At 51.3% G+C, this 17475-nt stretch overlaps 6 protein-coding genes across 6 annotated transcripts; 2 read left to right on the top strand and 4 right to left on the bottom strand.

Moving 5' to 3' along the window:
- Positions 1 to 560: 560 nt before the first annotated feature.
- Positions 561 to 1617, top strand: P170DRAFT_475821 (putative mitochondrial folate carrier protein Flx1; the record flags this gene model as incomplete). The annotated part of the gene is made up of 3 exons (XM_024853291.1): positions 561 to 678; positions 741 to 983; positions 1043 to 1617. The coding sequence occupies 3 exons, from the start codon at positions 561 to 563 to the stop codon at positions 1615 to 1617; spliced, it is 936 nt and encodes a 311-aa protein (XP_024704832.1).
- A 433-nt stretch (positions 1618 to 2050) lies between these two features.
- On the bottom strand, positions 2051 to 3600 carry P170DRAFT_356944 (putative C2H2 transcription factor; the record flags this gene model as incomplete). The annotated part of the gene is made up of 4 exons (XM_024844186.1): positions 2051 to 2392; positions 2450 to 2623; positions 2696 to 2749; positions 2839 to 3600. The coding sequence occupies 4 exons, from the start codon at positions 3598 to 3600 to the stop codon at positions 2051 to 2053; spliced, it is 1332 nt and encodes a 443-aa protein (XP_024704831.1).
- A 3748-nt stretch (positions 3601 to 7348) lies between these two features.
- On the bottom strand, positions 7349 to 10625 carry rcoA (putative transcriptional repressor TupA/RocA). Its single transcript, XM_024849288.1, has 8 exons — positions 10111 to 10625; positions 9861 to 9942; positions 9442 to 9764; positions 8846 to 9372; positions 8216 to 8686; positions 8007 to 8139; positions 7867 to 7942; positions 7349 to 7781 (listed from the first exon to the last, which is right to left on the bottom strand). Exons 1-8 carry the CDS (start codon positions 10229 to 10231, stop codon positions 7757 to 7759), a joined length of 1758 nt encoding a protein of 585 aa, XP_024704830.1. The 5' UTR covers positions 10232 to 10625; the 3' UTR covers positions 7349 to 7756.
- A 587-nt stretch (positions 10626 to 11212) lies between these two features.
- P170DRAFT_408923 (sterol desaturase family protein) lies at positions 11213 to 12503 on the top strand. Its single transcript, XM_024846751.1, has 2 exons — positions 11213 to 11557; positions 11620 to 12503. Exons 1-2 carry the CDS (start codon positions 11289 to 11291, stop codon positions 12407 to 12409), a joined length of 1059 nt encoding a protein of 352 aa, XP_024704829.1. The 5' UTR covers positions 11213 to 11288; the 3' UTR covers positions 12410 to 12503.
- Positions 12504 to 13027: 524 nt separating this feature from the next.
- Positions 13028 to 16270, bottom strand: P170DRAFT_408919 (NCBP1 family protein). Its single transcript, XM_024846750.1, has 7 exons — positions 16093 to 16270; positions 15880 to 15971; positions 15691 to 15797; positions 15358 to 15625; positions 14408 to 15297; positions 14171 to 14352; positions 13028 to 14098 (listed from the first exon to the last, which is right to left on the bottom strand). The coding sequence occupies exons 1-7, from the start codon at positions 16151 to 16153 to the stop codon at positions 13212 to 13214; spliced, it is 2487 nt and encodes an 828-aa protein (XP_024704828.1). The 5' UTR covers positions 16154 to 16270; the 3' UTR covers positions 13028 to 13211.
- A 338-nt stretch (positions 16271 to 16608) lies between these two features.
- Positions 16609 to 17127, bottom strand: P170DRAFT_186086 (uncharacterized protein). The gene has a single exon (XM_024842693.1). The coding sequence runs from the start codon at positions 16956 to 16958 to the stop codon at positions 16656 to 16658; it is 303 nt and encodes a 100-aa protein (XP_024704827.1). The 5' UTR covers positions 16959 to 17127; the 3' UTR covers positions 16609 to 16655.
- Between the last annotated feature and the right edge of the window lie 348 nt (positions 17128 to 17475).

The following is a 17475-nucleotide window of genomic DNA, read 5'->3' as shown; positions in this document are numbered from 1 at the left end:
TTAAAGAGGGAGAAGCGAAGGGTTTGCCCTCGGGCTACGAATCTTTGGACCGGTCACACAGTTGAGATCTCGAGGATGGACCCTCGAGCACAGTGGACGTCCCACTAATGTATTTTTAAGTCGTATTCTATCCTCCTGTTTGTTTCTTTTTCCACCACGTCTTGAGTGATATCCGCGGGAGAATGAATGGTCTTTGATTGCATCTTCAGGACTAGAAATGGCGGTGGCGAAGAACCACCAGCTCAATGTAACCACATGTTCACCTTCCCTACGATCCCCGTGAGGGAGCTATTAGAGGTTAATCGAGGGCGACATGGTCCTTTCCAGTAAACAGGTTGTTCGGGAATTGCGCCAAGCGGAGTTGATCAAGTTTCTCCCGATCCCGCGGAAGGGAGAAAGATCAGTCAGTTAGTTTGCATTGGCCGCGCTTCGTCGTTTGGCAACTCGGCACTCCTCTTCCTCTTCTTCCTCCTCCTCCTCCTCCTCTTCCCCGTCTCCCCTCCTTCCTTTCCTCCTAATCCCGGTCAAACTTGGGACCCTTTGGAGAGCTCGACAGGTTCATGACTGGTCAGGATGGCTTGTCCTCGTCCTTGGTGGAGACCGTAGCAGGATTCACGGCCGGAATCGTTTCGACTCTTTGTCTGCATCCGCTGGATTTGGTCAAAACTCGACTCCAAGGTAAGCCAGCATACCCCCGGGGATTGTCAAACCTTCCTCCCGTTCACGCGAAACTCGTGCAGTCGATCGATCCTCGTCCTCTCGCCTGGGCGGCTCGCTCCGGGTGGTCCGCGGGATATTTCACCAGGAAGGCGGCATCACCGCATTCTATCGCGGGTTGACGCCCAACGTGATCGGGAATTCTACCAGCTGGGCGCTGTATTTTCTGTGCTACGGCAATGTCAAGGACTTGTTGCGGGCTTCTCGCCTGTCCTCGGGGCAGGAGCTGACGTCTTCCGATTATTTCCTTGCCTCGGGAACCGCCGGTACGTAAAAGGGTACTTCGCCAGACAGGCTACACAGCTGACTCGACCTCTCATTGCAGGCATGCTGACCTCTATCCTGACGAATCCGATCTGGGTGATCAAGACCCGGATGTTATCCACCGGTTCTCGAATGCCCGAGGCGTATGCCTCCTTCACTAGTGGCGCGGCACAAATCTATCGCTCGGAGGGTATCCCGGGTTTCTATAGGGGCCTTCTTCCGGCCCTTTTTGGCGTCAGCCATGGCGCCCTACAGTTCATGGCGTATGAGCAGCTGAAGTTGCGCCGGGCCCGCATGTATCACGTATCGATGCCCGGTGGTGACCATCCGACCGCCTCCCAGCGACGGGAGCTTGGTAACCTGGATCTTTTCGTGATCTCCAGCCTGTCCAAGATATGTGCCGGCTGCGTCACTTATCCTTATCAGCTCCTGCGCTCCCGACTGCAGACCTATGATGCCCATGTGGTGTACCGCGGAGTCTGGGATGCCGTTGTGCAGATCGGATCCAAGGAGGGGATCGCCGGCTTCTACAAGGGCCTGGGACCGAATCTGATTCGGGTGCTTCCAAGCACCTGGATGACCTTTCTGGTGTATGAGAACACCCGAGCTTATCTGCCCGGTCTCTTCTCCAAATGACAAATTGAAAAGGGAAAAACACACGCGGTGCTTGAAAAGGGGGCAGATGCGTTCCCTTTCCTGTGGCCCAGTTCCCTGCAACTAATATGATGCAAATGAACTTCATTCTGTGCTCGCAAAGTTTTCGCAAGCAACGGAGCTCTGCAACACGTATGTTCTCCGTGTTTGCTTCGAGATTCACTTTGGGGCCCTTATGGTGATGTGTAGATGTGCCCAATGAAATCGACAATCGCCAGATGGGCGAAGGAAAAAGAAAAAAGAAAGAAAAGAAAAACTGCTTCCGCTTCCCACCCTTTTCCCCGGGGATCATGAGTCTACCCAATCCTTAACACAAATCAAACGTGGTATCGTATAAACGCCATAGTTTAGCCCAACGCAGGCATCCCATCACAAAAGAAAGACAATGAATAGAGTGAAATGCGACCGTGGCGAGTCAATGCGCCTCTCTATCGATATAATAGGTCTCCGGGTCCTCCTCTTCGCTGCTAGAGCCACCAGTGTAGGTGGACGAGTCCTCAAAGCTGGGCCGTCGTGTTTTGTCACGACCGTCACCCGATCTCCTGCGGCTCTCGAACCCGGGGTCAGATTTGGACGCGGGCGAGATCCTCCGGTCTTTTCCGCGACCCTTGATTCCCTTGTTACTGTTCTTGTAGAGGGTGGCAAAATATTCCCAAAGCTTGCGGTCTTGTGCACTCATCGGCTCGGCTCCCGTCAACTGAGAGAATTTCGAGGTCAGGCCCTGCAACGTAGGGCCATGGAATTTGTTCTGATGGGACTGTCGATCTGGTTAGACTGAAACCCGACGAGCCATGACCTCCACAGAGTATCGCACCTTGAGGTTCCCAAGTTGAGTGAATTGCTTCCCACAGTCATCCAACAGGCAGGTGAAAGGCTTGGCATGCTCATGGGTGATCCTATGGGCTCGAACATTGCCCCGTTGGGCGAACCTTTTTTGGCATATGTCGCAAGAAAAGGGCTTTTCTCCCGTGTGCCGTCGCTGGTGAGTCTGGTGATCAAACATGACCCGGCGTTAGACAACGGATTCCTTCCCGATGATTGGCATTACGGGGTCCCTTACCTTCAAGTTCCCTAGCTGGGAGAAGCGCTGTCCGCATGAGGGCTCTTTGCAAATCTGAAGAAGGGGGAAACAAGACCGGTTAGCCACAGTCTTTCTCCTCTTTAGCAGGGTTGTCTGCCAGGTGCATCACTCTATCCACTCACAAAAGGCTTGTCTCCTGTGTGCGCCCTGGTATGGATGTCCAGGTGAGTCTTCTGTGCAAAGCTTTTCCCGCAGTTTGGCAGGGTGCAGATATATTTACGCTTCTTGACTGATCGAGGCGTGGGCTCGTCAACCCTCGTGATGCATCGTGGGTTGGTCGCTTGGGGGACTGAATATGGCTGGGGGAGCCCATTTATACCGCCGTGCGTGAGCTGCTGTAGTGGCGGTAACGACTGCGTGTTGGGCGCCGGAGCCCCGTTCTTTGACTGGATTGTCTTCATTAGCACATCGACCTGCGTCGAGAACTCAATCTCGGTGGCACTGGGGCTTTTGCCTCGTGCGGCTACTCCGTTGGTCGGAAGCTGAGTTATCGAAACCCGGTGAGGGCTTGAGCTTGCATCGGGTTTTACCAACGGGTCTCGCACTACTCGATTGACACCATTCTTTGCCGGCCGGATGTCTGGGATGGGCTGCATGGGCGGCGGCTCGGATGAGAGGCGCGCCGGCTGGGGGTTGACTGGCTGGTGACCCGGCACATAGAATTGTTGGTAGCCGGGATGAGGGTGTGGGTGGTGATGGTGGTTGAGGACGTGGTTGAAGCCGTAACCCGCCGAGGACGACTGGTGAAAGGGCAGCGGGAAGGACGTGGTCTGGCTGGGATAGAAGGAGAAGTTCTGGCCGAGGTTGGAGGCCATCATTCGACGAGGAGCAGCGCCCACCGGGTGGCCAGGAAATTCGTATGGCACTGGCTCTGCAGTTTCCATCTTCGCGACGTCCAAATTTCTCGAAACGGATACAAGAGCTGCAGCACTCCACCGACGAGGGGAGGCACTAAAAGGTGTCAGCCTTCACAGTGCTGTAGACCAGGAACGAGACACACTATACTCACGACGGTTTTCCGTGAAGCCTTACCTTCCACCCGCTTGCCTGCAGAGGCAACGAAATGAGACCCCGGGGAATGATAGAAGGCCCCGCTAGCAGAAGTAAATATATGGATACTAAATAGTCAAGGCCAGGCGCTTGGGAGCTTAGATCCCCCACAACTCGGAAGAGCACGAGGGCGTGTATGGATGTATGTATATATGAGTGTGTTTGTGTGTGTGTATGTATATAGGTATACGTGTATGTGTATGTGTATATATAATATGGGCAAAGGACGGACTCAAATGAGAAGCGAGGAGGGAGGGGAAGATGGAAAGGGAAGAAGAAAAAGGAAAGGGAAAAAGGCAGGCAGAGGAGGGAGAGGGGCGAGATGAACAGGCAGGAAAGGCTGAAAGAGAGGGAGGGTATTTGGGGATAATGATATTGATCTGACAATAACAATTGAGGGTCGACCAATAGAAACGACGGAATATACTTGGATCAAACTGCCTCACTGACGGGGTTCCCTGAATCTTCAAGCGGCGATCTAGAACTAGATATACTACCTGGGACTGGTTCCAATCGTTGGTCTCAGCCTCTTTGCGAGGAAGGATGAGTCCATAAGTCGAGGGTTTTTTTAAGAATAATCGAAATTCATTCACAGTTAATTCGCACAGCCCAAAAAAAAAAAGAAAAGAAAAGAAAATGGAAAAAAAAAAAAAAAAAAAAAAAAAAAAAAAAAACCAGAGCTAAGAATAATCATGATCTTCTCATTCATCATTCTGAATTCTACTTCTTCTATATTCCTGTCCCAGGACAGTGGAAGCGGCGGGGGTGGACAAGCGACAGGGATCCTGCGAGCTGAAGGCTTGTAGACCCGGCTCTCCGACAGGCTAAGTCGGTCCACGTCTGCCCGGTCCATGATGTACATCCGGCATGTAATATGATGAAATGAAACGGAATGAAACGGAGAGTATCCACTCACCCTCCCACTGCAGCTGACGGGCGGCCAAAGTACCAGTCCAAAAGGCCAAACAAAAGAAATGTGAGATCCGCGACCTTAATTCAACTCGTCGCATCCATGGCCTCGAGAGGAGGAGGAGGATCCTCTACATAATCTTCCGGTCATTGAATTACCTCCCTCGCCATGAGGGGAGGGAAACAGAAACCACATAATAAAATCGTAAAATAATGAAGTAATAAACCCATAAAATCAGATAATAATAATACCACGCAGTAAGAAGGATAACAATAATAGTAATAACAATAATAATAATAACCCCCCCCCTTTTTTTTTTTGCCCTCCCGCCCAACACGATGAAAATGGGGCGATGGATGGAGATGTTTGGCAGGGGTCTGAATGACTAGTGACGGGACTAGCAGTCGACTATATTGGCATCGCGAATTCCACCTCCGCCGACGGTCCCAATGGACGGACTGCTACTTTCCTACCTTAAGGAACGGGCCCAATCACGGCCCGCGCTGCACACAGTGCGATCGGGCTGACAATCCACGGAGTTATCGAGACGGACCACTGGGTTTCTTCATCTGGCTCAGCTCGCCCAGAAGCAGGTACGCATGCTCGCATTCTCGGGGATAATAGGAAGCCCCCAGGCGTCGGGGTCAAAATGATCCTCAATACGATTCTTTTCCAGGATCTCTTTTTCCTTCCCTCGCCATGATTTGCAAATCGGAACCCATCATCATCTGACCTCGCGGCGCAGGGGTGACGATGACCAAGAAAGAACCCCGGTCAATTCAATTCCGGACTGGTCGGTATCCTTGACCAACGATTACATTGGATTCCATCTTTTTTTTTTTTTTTTTTTTCACGTCCAAGACGGAGTATTGGAGTCGTCGACCGGGATCCCCTCGTCATTCACGCAGGCACCTGAACTGTTGGGACCCATTTCGAGGTCGAGCAAGGGGGGAAGAAGAGGGTGTGAAAAATAATAATAATAATAAATGAAAAATCAAAAAGAATGAAAGAACTAAGAGGGGCGCCTCGGGTGATTCCATCGCACGACAAGCGCCTTTTTTTTTTTATTAATTTTGTTTTTAACTGTGACCCGGGGGGGAGATCATCATCACCCAAATGGGCGTAGATCTTTTGAAACCGTGGCGTCTTCCGGGGACCAAGAATCAGCAGGGAACCCCTTCTCGACCGTGACAAGTCCCGAGTCCGATCAGCATCGCATTGTTTGCATGAGGGGAGCACCCTGCAGCAAAGGTTCTAGCTCACTCGATCGAGTGTAGAAGCACGTATGCGGTAATCGAGGCAGTGACTACTGTCAGTCGGTAGGGACAGACAGACAGACATACATACTAACGTGGTGGACGAAGGCAAGCCCAAGCCCTGCTGCAGCTCCGGAGTGGATGGCGATGCCCAGACTGGCTGCAGATGAGCTGCACAGGACCCGAGAACTCCGGAGCCGATGGGTCGAGAGATGTATACAGATATGGATATATATTTGAATATTTGAATACTTGACTATTTGAATATATGGATATATGGATATATGAATGAATATCCAATATGAATGGAGGGAGCGATGTGCCCTTCCCACGCGGAGAGATCTATCGCGGAGGAAGACAGAGAGACAGAGAGAGAGAAAGTCAGGCGGGCGATCGATAGTCACGCCGACCGGCGCCTTGGCAAAAGCGGCCTCACTCTCTCTGGCGGGTTTGGAACAGCCGCGACTGGCGACAAATCTCACCGATCGCTTTACCCACTCTGCAGTCATTTCTCTTTTCGCCCCCGACGGGTTTTCGATTTCGATTTCGATTTGTTTATTTTGGATTTTTGGATTGGGATTTTTCCAATCCATCCTGGTCATACATCACTAGTTCCCCCCCCCCCCCCCCCCCCCGTGGATCCTATCAGCCGTACCTGAGTCCCGCGTCAAGAATCCTCCCAATACGAAACCCCTGAGATTTATCTCATCGACCTGCTCGTTTCTCTTTGGCCGTGACGGGCCGGCCCTTCTTCAGCTGGGGTTCCGTCACGATACTGAACTCCGGACATATCACATCCCACCCTCATCGGGGTCTCGTCCAACCACACGTGGAAACAATAGAGCAGCCAGTATTCCTTAAGTATATCAACTCTCAAGCACGACGTATATACGTCGGAGGTCGAATAAAACCACCCTCCCTCCCCCGAGATAGTCGCCGAATCATGACATCGAAGGATCGTTGAGGACACAGTAGTGAACCATGCTCCCGGTGCATGTATATTCAGAAGAATGGAACCCCCAGATTCGGAGAATATTATATCGGTCTCCCGGTTCGTTCGTCGAGTAAGTCCCTCATACACAATTACGCATACCAGGACCGAGTCCGTCGCATTTCTCAGTAGCCGCCAATGGCCCCGGAAATTCCACCGCGGCTGACTGGTGCATGCATGCCAGCAGGAATGCTGAGTGAGATTTGGGCTAAAAATGGACGGGCTTCCCTCGTGATCGTCAGGGCGGAGGGGCGACGCAATCAGAAACCGGCCTCCCCAAATCAAGGATGCGAGGTGATAGATAGAATTCGATAGATCCAGTGGATTCCGTCGTACGTAAACCCAACGTAACCCGACGTCGTTCCCGACCGCCTGCCCATCCCGATCCCATTCTCCATGGCTACGGACTCCGGTGTGGATGATGTGATGCGTGCGGTGGCTCATTCGGCCCTTCGAACAAATTCATTCCCAGGCCAGCAGTACTAATAAAATAATAATAATCCTTTGACAGAGCAGGGGTTCCAAGTTACACATAGAAACAGTAGATCAAACCGCCAGATTATCCGTACAAGCATTCCGGTCCGGCACCTCGCGCTGCTCCGTCGGTCATTTGAACCGGCAATCTTCCCCTTCCTCGCCTGCCCGAGAGGTTGCATTCAATGCAGAGGGGGGAAACGGGGAATGGGGAACGAATGCGCTGCCTTCATTAACGCGGGAAATCCAGGGAAATCAAACTAACCGCGGCGTCGAACGGACACGGGAAACATAAACGAACGATACTAAACGAGGAACAATCACATTTGCGCCGAGATTCCCAGAAAACTGCTATGCCATCACCGTCCAGTGTACGTGGAGTATCTGGGAGCCAAGTAAGTAACGCCTTCGAATGACGGACAGACCACACAGCCCCGGACTTTCTCAGGGAGAGGGTACAGGAACATACCGCCAGATTCTTGCGCGCATGTCACCGCTGCCAGTCGCAAACAGATTGTTGGTGGGGCTGGGAGCAACCGAGATCACTGCGTGGCCGAGTTAGAAAACACTGTCCCTGGTCCGGGCGAGGGGGCGCGCGCGGGGGCTTACCGGAGTTTTTGTGTCCCTGAAGCATCATCTGGGCATTTCCGGTGATCGGGTCCCAGAACTGAACGCCTCGATCCTTAGAGCCACTCATCACCCAGTGACCGTCGGGAGTCAGACAGACACTGAGCACGAAGTCCTATCCAATCCAGTCAGCAGCCGTCAAACCATCTACCGGTTGTCTCCCCTAAGGTGGCAACTGGAGACCGACGTACCTTGTGACCCTCGAAGGTCCGGATGCATTTGCCACCCTTGGACGCGGTTCCGGGGTAGGCTCCGCGGGCAACGTTAAGCTCCCACAGCTTGATCGTTTTGTCGAGACTGCCACTGACAAGGTCCCGACCGTTGGGTGCAAATGCTACCGAGTAAACGCTGTCTTTGTGGCCATCCGGACTCTCAAGGCGCTCCACCAAGTATCCGGTCGTGGTATCCCAAACGCGAACGCTCTTATCAAGAGAACCGGCGGCAACGTAGTGACCGTCAGGGGACATGGCGACCGTGGTCACTCCGTCCTCGATGCTGAGTGTGTAGACAAGCTTCCCATCTAGGATATCCCAAAGACGTACGGTCTTGTCCCCACTGCCGGACGCGATGTAGCGGCCATTGCCGGCAAAGTCAAGGGAGTAAATGTCCTGCTCATGACCCGTGAAAATATGTTTGATAGTTCGAGCGGCAATATCCCACACCTAGTGTTTCCCCATCATTAGCTGCGTCACAAGGGTGCCAAAGAAACCGGAGAGGGGGGGAGAGATGACGACGTTAGGGGGCGTAAACGGTCATCAAAGGTGCGCTGCTGGCAGGGTGGACATGGACAATCGGGATGAAGAAGTGGGCTTCGAACTTACCCGAATTTGCTTATCCTCGGCACCAGTGGCGAGATACTTTCCGTCCGGGCTGAAGCAAACGCTACGGATGTAAAGATCTCCATTCTTGTCGACGTTCTCGTCTTGCAGGGTGGCGACGTTCTGACCAGTGGTGACGTCGAAAATTTGAGCGGAGCGGTTGCAGCCGGTAGCCAGGTATTTTCCATCGCGGCTGAAACGAACGCAGCAAACGACGCTGTCATGGACGAGATGGTGGACGAGCTCGACGTCCAGCACTCGCTGCACCTCGGGGTTGAAGACGGCATACCAGTCGGCCCCCTCTCGCTTCTGCGAAGCAGGCAAGTCATCGGGATTCCAGTTGGCCAGCATGTTTCCGGGACGTTCGCGCACGATAGCCTGGCTAGGAGGAGTAGGCCGCGCGAGCTGAGGGGACACGCGAGGGTCCGGGTAGGCCAGCTGGTGGGTTTGCTGGGGAGTTGCCGGTCCGGGAGGAGCGCGTCTTTTGCCGGGACCCGGGGAGGCGGTTGGGGGAGGAGGGGGTCCATAGCCTACAACACGATTGAAAGAGACGGGGTTAGAGCTTCCTAAAAGCAAACACAAACGCAGTCACAACATACCGTTCACAGCAGCGCCAGGCTGATATCCCCCAAAGGAGCTCTGCGGCGGTTGAGGGGCTCCTTGTTGAGCCGCGGGAGCAGGCTGTTGAAGGGTATGCTGGGGAGGCTGCTGATCCTGGGGAGGGGGAGGGGCAAGACCGGGACCACTACCTCCTTGGTTGGTCATAATCCCACCGAACAGATTGCTTGGGCCATGGCCCAGTGCGGGTGGAGGGGGCTGAGAAGGGCCAGCATGCGGTGCAGGACCGGGAATGTGAGACGAGACAGTTGGCACACCGCGCGACTCCAGCTCGTGTCGCAACACCCGAATTTCCGCTTCATAACTATTGAAAGGTAGGCCCCGGCGTCAGCATTCATCAATGAGAAAGGTCACTTACGCGGGAGATGGATAAGAGGAAACTGGAGGGGGAGGTACGCACTCTTGCTTCATTTTGATTTGTGCTTGTTCCAATTGGTAGACCTTTTGTCGAATCATCTCCATTTCCTGAAGTTGCCCAGTCACTGGCGAGGATAAAGTCAACACAGGATTGAATTATGGTTCTAAGGTCGTTGTCATGGTGGAGATGGCGCAAGCCCGGGAGAACAGTATCGGTTCTGCCATTTTCCAACCGGAGAAGGGACGGACTGGGAAAACGATGCACAAAAGTCGATTGGGGAGAGGCAACTTACATTGGTGCTCGAACTCGCCAGTACTTCTTGACTGGTTTTCAAACTCCTGGCGCAACTGGTCCAACAGCTCCGTCAGACGGGAGTTGGGCGCGGGAACCATCCCGCGATGTGCGTTGTACATTGCGCGTAAGACGTTCCGAGCCGATCTATTTGCTTCGAGGCAGCAAGAGGCACAGGGAAAGGGAGCAGATTGGCGGTAGCAAAGCCCTTCCGCGACCGGGGGGGGAAGAGCGATGGGGTTGAGGGTGAGTTGTTCGCGGCGAGAGGGCGAGACACGAACGACGGGGTTTTCAATTCGGCGACCGGACTGACCAGAGACGACAGAGACTGCTTTGATGGCAGGAAGGTCAACGCAGCCGCATCACAGCGCGCTCCGAAAAGGAACAACGGCAGCGAGCGAGTCGAAGGTGGCAGGTGGAGGCAATTAGACGAAAGCCCGGGAGAGTAGGCGATGGACGAATTGATGGGACCGATGGGAGGAAAGGATGGGATAGATAGACAGATCGATGACAGACACAAGAGCTCGAGCACAAGGTCGGGTTGGGCACTTCGATGGGGGCCGGGCGGCTGAAAGTTTGGCGCGAGAAGCGAGGCGATAGGCGAGAAGCGACCAGCGCGCCCCCCTTTTTTAGTTTGGCGGGGCTTCCCGAGCGACCGTTTGCAGGTTTTCTTTTTGGGCATTCTGTTCTTTTCTTTCTTTCTTTCTTTCTTTCTTTCTTGTCCCGGTACTCCGTAATTCCCGGACCTCCGATAGTAGAAAATATAACATTCATATATATAACATGTACTCCGTATCCATCCGCCGAAATGCAGGTACACACAATCCAATTGTTGGCCGCTCCCTGCAGAATTCCTTCCATAGACCATAGAAGACCGCTACAATGTCGACTGGCTATAGTACGCCCTGCGGATTAATTTCCCCTGATGATCTTACGTGGTTAAAAAAAAAAAAAAAAAAAAAAAAAAAACCCTCTCGCCTCAAGGGAGGATCGAAACTAATCAAACATCACGGCTGTGGTCGTTCCGCCTGGGGTGATTGGCTCTTATTCAGCCCGAAGTTCTGGAATCGTTCCTGATTTCTTCCCCCCTTCTTCATCTTCATCTTCCTTTGCTTTTCTTTTCTTCTCCCCTCCCCTCCCTCTCTCCTCTCCTACTCCTCACCTCCCCCTCAGCGCGCCATGGATATCGCCCTCGAGATCTGGGACACCTTCATTGGTGATCCTTTGTACGCCACGCTACTTCCACTTTCTCTGTCCTCCTCGGTCTCTTTCCCTGGTTTTACCAATGCTGCCAACAGCACGCTATCTTTCTTTGGCGCGTCTCAACCCTTCATTTACGAGCCCGCCACCCAATTGATTTACTTGGAACCGTCGAAGTATGCATACATGAGCGCGTGGCCCAGAAACAACATCTATCGCCAATTCTTGAGTTTCTTCCTGATCGTTTGGTATGTCGCATCTCCTTCACCTCGGTCCAAAACCGGTTGCTGACGTTGTCTCTTCAACGTAGGATCTTTGGTTTCATCACCTACTTTGTGTCTGCGACTCTTTCATACATCTTCATTTGGGATAAAACCACCGTCAAACATCCCAAATTCCTCAAAAACCAAATTCCCATGGAGATCGCGCAGACGATGGGCTCCATGCCTATCATGTCCTTGTTGACTGCGCCCTTTTTGGTCGCCGAGGTCCGGGGCTATGCGAAGCTTTACGATGGTTTCTCAGAGGAGCCATTCCCCTATTATAGTGTCCTGCAGTTCCCGTTGTTCATTGCCTTCACCGACCTTTGCATCTATTGGATCCATCGCGGCCTGCATCATCCGTTGATCTACAAGACCCTGCACAAGCCTCACCACAAGTGGATCATGCCTAGTCCGTATGCATCGCACGCATTCCACCCGCTGGATGGCTGGTCACAAAGCGTTCCCTATCACTTGTTTCCCTTCATTTTTCCTCTTCAAAAATTCGCCTACGTCCTTCTTTTCGGGTTCATCAACCTCTGGACAGTCTTGATTCATGACGGGGAATATGTCGCCAACAGCCCAGTCATAAATGGCGCGGCCTGCCACACGATGCACCATCTCTACTTCAACTACAATTACGGACAATTCACAACTCTCTGGGACCGCCTCGGAGGGAGTTACCGACAGCCGAACGAGGAACTCTTTCGCCGCGAGACGAAAATGGACGAGAAAGAATGGAAGCGACAAACCAAGGAAATGGAAACTATCCTCAAGGATGTTGAGGGCGACGATGACCGCAAATACCTGGCAGAGGAAGAAACCAAGAAAGACTTGTGATTCGGAGTTGGAGCTCCACGAAAGACAGCCCCTGGCGAGCCGATCGAAGCATTTCCCCCTCCCTTGTCCGACTCCCGGGGCTGGGAAAAAAAAAGGAAAGAAAGACCAAAAGAAAGATAAAACCTCGAGCATACTGACCTTTGTCTTTCAGAGAATATGGCTAGCTACGAGTCTCATTGTTTTCTGCTCTACTAAACTACTGTCTTACTGACTGTTGTATAACAAAATATTCTAGCACAGTGTCTAATATCCCCTCCCGCTTATTTGTTTTCCTCATTCTTACATTTGTTCTAATTTTTTTTCTCTCCAATTTCCTCTGCCAATGTGCTCGCACCTTGTTGATACTTCCTGGTCTGATGTCACAACAGATTGAGAGAATACCCCAGGACTTTAATTGGCCTCTTTTTTCTTCTTTTTCTGATCTTTACTATTTCTATTGTACATAAACATTTCGAACTTTTTTTATGATCTCCTTGGGTGGCTTTTGAAGCTAGCCATCTTGATGACCAAGAAAATTGTATCAAATTCAATCCAATGGAACATCCTTAGTATGTCTTGAGTGAGCTTAGAAGTCGGCGTTTCTTCCATACAGCAGCTAGTAGAAAATTTTGAGATTGAACAACTGCAAAGATTAAATTTGTGACAGTATCTCTCACGACTCCGTGGCAGCCCAGCCACGCTATTTGTTTGCCTTAATAGCTTTGGAATACATATATTCACATCTTCTTAGCCCCTACAATCAACGCCCCTGCGGATGGGGATCTTTCAAGAAGGGAACAGCATCGGGATGCGCTTGAGAAATTCACGACATGTCGACGGCTCCATCGGCCTCGGCAACATCCATGTCCCCATCAGCGGGTGCGCTAGCAGCGGCAACGTCTCCTGAAGGAAGTGCAGGTGCCTGGGTTCCAAGCGGAGTTGCCGAGATCATGGCTTCCGTGATGAATGATTCTTCGACGGCAGCCTTCCGTCGAAACACCCTCAGCCATCGAGTGCCCCATTGTCGGATGATTCCATCTTCCGGTAGGTCGCCACTTCCATCGCCCCGTTCCATTAGCTCGTCTTTGCTCCCTCCTGCGATGGAGACGACAGAATCCTCGATCACCTTGAAAAGAGCCTGCATGTCCGCTTTCTCACGGTTCAAAGTCTCGTCTAGGACGCTCAATTGTGGCTCATACAGGCCTGCCTGAACCCGTGCAGCAACGATCTGCCGGAGACGGTTGGTGACCTTCCCGACTGTGGCTGCAATCATCTCGAAGACGTGTGTCTTGGCCAGGATAGACCCTGCGTCTAGTTTGTCCACCAAAGCCCATTCGATGACCGAGAGTGGCGTCAGGATAGTATAATTCAGCAGCTTGTCGATTATGTTTATGCCGATGCCAGGCTGATCGGCCCAGTAGTCCATTACCGAAGAGATAATTTGGCGACGCGCGAGGGGGGACTTTGGTCCGATGGCCAGGAGTCGTTCTTTATTTCTCTCGATGCAAGACAAGACGTGCGAAAGAGATTTCGAGCCTACAAAGCAGATGGCCGTGACAAATGCGTCAGTTGAAGGAAGCATTGGAGCGTCAACGCCTAGCGACTGGGCTTGTTCCTCGATAGACGACATGACTGGCTGGATGTCCTCATCAGAAGCTTTCCGACGGATAAGCTGCATGAGCTCCCTCCCTTCGGTAGCATATGGCGTAGCTAAGGATGAGGAAAATATTGGTTAGCTTGCGACAAAAGGCCTTAAGATACAAATGCTAGAGTCCTACTCACTATCAAACGAGTACTTGAAATCGGGGGTGTCTTTCTCCTTTCCCTCTGGTATCAAATCTTGGTAAGGATCCGGAAGGGTCCCTCTAATGCGCTGAGCAAAGCTCAACCGAATCTCCTTATCGAGCGCCCCAGTGATGAAGGCCATTTTTGGATGGACCGACGGGAGTTCAAGGTCATCGATCCTAATGAGCGGTCAGTCTCTTGGCTAATTCAAAGCCTTGGTGGGAAAATACAAACCATTCGCTCCATTTCCACGTGAACCCGAAGTTGCTCAGATGATGAGAAAACCAATCCAAGAACCGATGGCTGAGATCAAGGTCGATGGTCTCCAGACTGCGGTACAAAAAGCGAATAGCACGCCCTAAGCTTGGGGCAATAGCAGCTGGTGCGATTTTACAGCATTCGGTGAGGACGGAGTGATAGTAGACAAGTTTATGCTCCGGTGAAGGTAGGTGAAACAGTTGGGAGAAAACGGCATCCACGGCAACGTCCTCTGGCTTCCACGTTGGTCGATCCCCGGGGATGTCCCGCAACCTGTCAAAAGGCGTGGCACGCTTCACAAACGTATGGGGCGTGAAGTAGCAGTCAACATCTATTAAAAACTTGGCTGTTGCAATGCGATTGAAGTCAAGGATATTGATGGTGTCGACCAGGGCGTCCCGCAACAATGACGAGGATATATCTGACGTGGGAGGGACGGTCTCGATATCCTGGTTGGAGTACACAGAAAAGTAGACTTCTGGGAAAATCGCCCTCGTTCCGTTCTTGACCGGGCTAGGAACGATTACTTGTGGGAAAGCATGCTTTGCCGCCGACTCGATCGAATCCTGATTCTCTTCTGCTTGAACTCCGTTCCAGGGACGAGGAAGGCACGCAAGTTCCCAGCCTCGGCTGGCCTCTTGCTGGAGCTGAGTCTGAAGCAAACTAATGACGCTTTGTATAGCGCCTGGTTGCCCATCCTCTGGACCAAAGGGGTTCACTAAATCGACAAGTGTGTGCGGGGTGGAGGCGATGATGTCTGTCTTCTCGAGAAGGGCAGTCGCTGAGGTTTCGCAGCCAGTTGCAGGAGATGCCATCACGTATGGGATCGTAAACAGGATTATCTTCACGAGCTCCAATCCAAGTAACTGCGCATCTCAAATGTCAACAAAGGCACACCATGCGCACTGTGGGCGGCATTCACTTACATCTTCGGACGAAGTTGTCTGAAGATCAACGGCGCGAGTGAACAGTTCCTCTAGGATTGGGAAGATACCGTCGCCTTCGAAGATGGGTTGCAGGCAGCCCAAGAAACGGAGAAGAAGCTTTGTCTCGCGCCAACCTCCTGCATTGACGTAGTTTTGTACAAGCTCCCCTGCTTTCTTTAGCACGTCGGAGGCAAGCTCTGATTTATGGACATTCGCAACGAGGATTATAGTAGCGATGAAAGGGATCTTCAGCGGTTGTTCAAGAACACTGACAGGAGAATCTTGTTAGCTTCTTGATACCTCAGCATTAAGCGAAGGGCTGCTCAAACGGACAGGTCAAGTGAGATATCAACAAATGTGTTTCTTAGCTCCTCGTCCTCGTAATTGTCTGCCACGCTTTTCGCGATGTTTACCGCATCATCCTCCACCCTTCTGGCTGCCTATAAAGAGAGCATGAGTGACAAGTCCCGCATTTTATGTAAACGCCGCCTAAGGATGTTCAGGGAGGTGTGGTATTCGTACAGATTCGGCTATGCTTAGCAGTTGCCGTCGAACCTTGACAACCAAGGGCTCCTCATACCTGCGCCGCTGGCGACGGTCGTAGTCATCGTCATCTAGGAAGATTCATGAGTTCTGATAGTCCATAGTAGGAGGATGGTATTTATAGAAGAGAGAGGGAGAGAGAGAGAGAGCGAAAGAATTGTCGAAGGATATGAAGTTGTAGGGCGTTCTTACCTCTGTAGCGCCTCTTGCGACCACCCCTAGGTCCATGATGACGACGTTCGTAGTCAGCCATTACTGGACCCTGTGCTCGTACAAGCTATATTATGCACGATTCGTACTCAAAAGTAAGAGCTGTAATGGAACTGGTGAATGCAACATACAATGTAGAGAGCTATAAGCTGGAAATGCCAATCAACCAACCGCGTTCATCTCAGAGTAAAAACACCGGGGAGCCCGGGAGGAGGGATCATCCGTCCCGTTGATTATATAAGGGAATCACAGGTCACTACTTAGCATCGGTTTACTGCCAATGCTCATTCTTCATCGATTCTGGGGTTTACCGATATATTTGTTGTTTTTCCTGGGTTCCGGAAGAAGCTTCAATTGGTTTTTCTTTTCAAACAATTCATCTTGATGTTATGCGGCCATTAAAGGCGGGAAACAGATGGTACGGAAGGAACATTGGAAGAGAAGACAAGGGGGGGAAGAGATGACCGGGGGACTCGGAGGAACGGTTTCTGCTTCATAGATAGTAGTAGACACAGACCAGAGTCATCAAACAGTGATTATACACACTAGCGAAGGGAAGTGATCCAGTATACTTCGTGGAGGGCTCTAAAATAGAGATCAAAGGTACAATTGATCAAAGGGAAAACAAAAAGAAAAGAAATGAAATGAAATGAAAGAGACGGGTCATGTTCTTTCGGACTTAGGAAACATATAGCTTCATCGCCGGCAAAGCTGAGATAAATATGATCACCAGAGTAAAATGGATAGAACTGGACATAACAGCAATAGGAATTATAACACGGAAGGGCAGGAAAAAAGAAGCATATGAGCAAGGAAAGGCACGGATGGGAAAATGAATGAATGCGCATACGGAAAAAATGGACAGAAGAGAAGCAGAAATAAAAGGAGACTCTAAAGCTGCAAGTCAGGGGATATGATCCTCCAGGCCTGCATTTCGAAGTATGCTCACAAGCACATCCATAATGTGCATTGAAGCAGAAGAAATCCTTATGATTTCTGACGCATTGATAGGTTATTCATCTTCCCATCCATGTCAATAACACTTGCACTGTCCATTTCCATGTTCCCCCCCTTTCAATTGAGATTTGAAGCTATGCAGGCTTGAACCCCGGAAGGTAGACTCACGCAATAAGGGTATCACTTTTCTCTCCTCTGAGCTGTCTCAAACACCTCAATAACTCCGGACAATGACATTGCATCACACTCTTAGCGTGAAAACATCACGATCCACGGTCTTTCCAAGAACTTTTCCAGTTGTGACAGGGGGGACTTCTTTCCTCCTAGATCTTTCCTTTCACAACCTTCCTTTTTTTTTCTTTTTTTTTTTTTCTTTCACCTTGTCTCTTTTGAGATTCTGGTTTTCTT

Source organism: Aspergillus steynii, assembly GCF_002849105.1.
Source record: "Aspergillus steynii IBT 23096 chromosome Unknown P170scaffold_4, whole genome shotgun sequence".
NCBI classification, from domain to species: Eukaryota; Fungi; Ascomycota; class Eurotiomycetes; order Eurotiales; family Aspergillaceae; genus Aspergillus; species Aspergillus steynii.
Note: the sequence above shows the minus strand (reverse complement) of the source record. Positions and strands in the feature narration are given on the sequence as shown.

Coding starts and splice junctions, on each gene's coding strand:
- P170DRAFT_186086 (XM_024842693.1), bottom strand. CDS start 16,958: ATGCGCATTCATTCATTTTCCCATCCGTGCCTTTCCTTGCTCATATGC.
- P170DRAFT_408923 (XM_024846751.1), top strand. CDS start 11,289: ATGGATATCGCCCTCGAGATCTGGGACACCTTCATTGGTGATCCTTTG. Junction 11,558..11,619: donor AGTTTCTTCCTGATCGTTTG/GTATGTCGCATC, acceptor TCTTCAACGTAG/GATCTTTGGTTTCATCACCT.
- P170DRAFT_408919 (XM_024846750.1), bottom strand. CDS start 16,153: ATGGCTGACTACGAACGTCGTCATCATGGACCTAGGGGTGGTCGCAAG. Junction 15,298..15,357: donor AGACAACTTCGTCCGAAGAT/GTAAGTGAATGC, acceptor TGAGATGCGCAG/TTACTTGGATTGGAGCTCGT. Junction 14,099..14,170: donor TTTCAAGTACTCGTTTGATA/GTGAGTAGGACT, acceptor CCTCATCCTTAG/CTACGCCATATGCTACCGAA.
- rcoA (XM_024849288.1), bottom strand. CDS start 10,231: ATGTACAACGCACATCGCGGGATGGTTCCCGCGCCCAACTCCCGTCTG. Junction 9,943..10,110: donor TGGCGAGTTCGAGCACCAAT/GTAAGTTGCCTC, acceptor TATCCTCGCCAG/TGACTGGGCAACTTCAGGAA. Junction 9,373..9,441: donor GCCTGGCGCTGCTGTGAACG/GTATGTTGTGAC, acceptor ATCGTGTTGTAG/GCTATGGACCCCCTCCTCCC.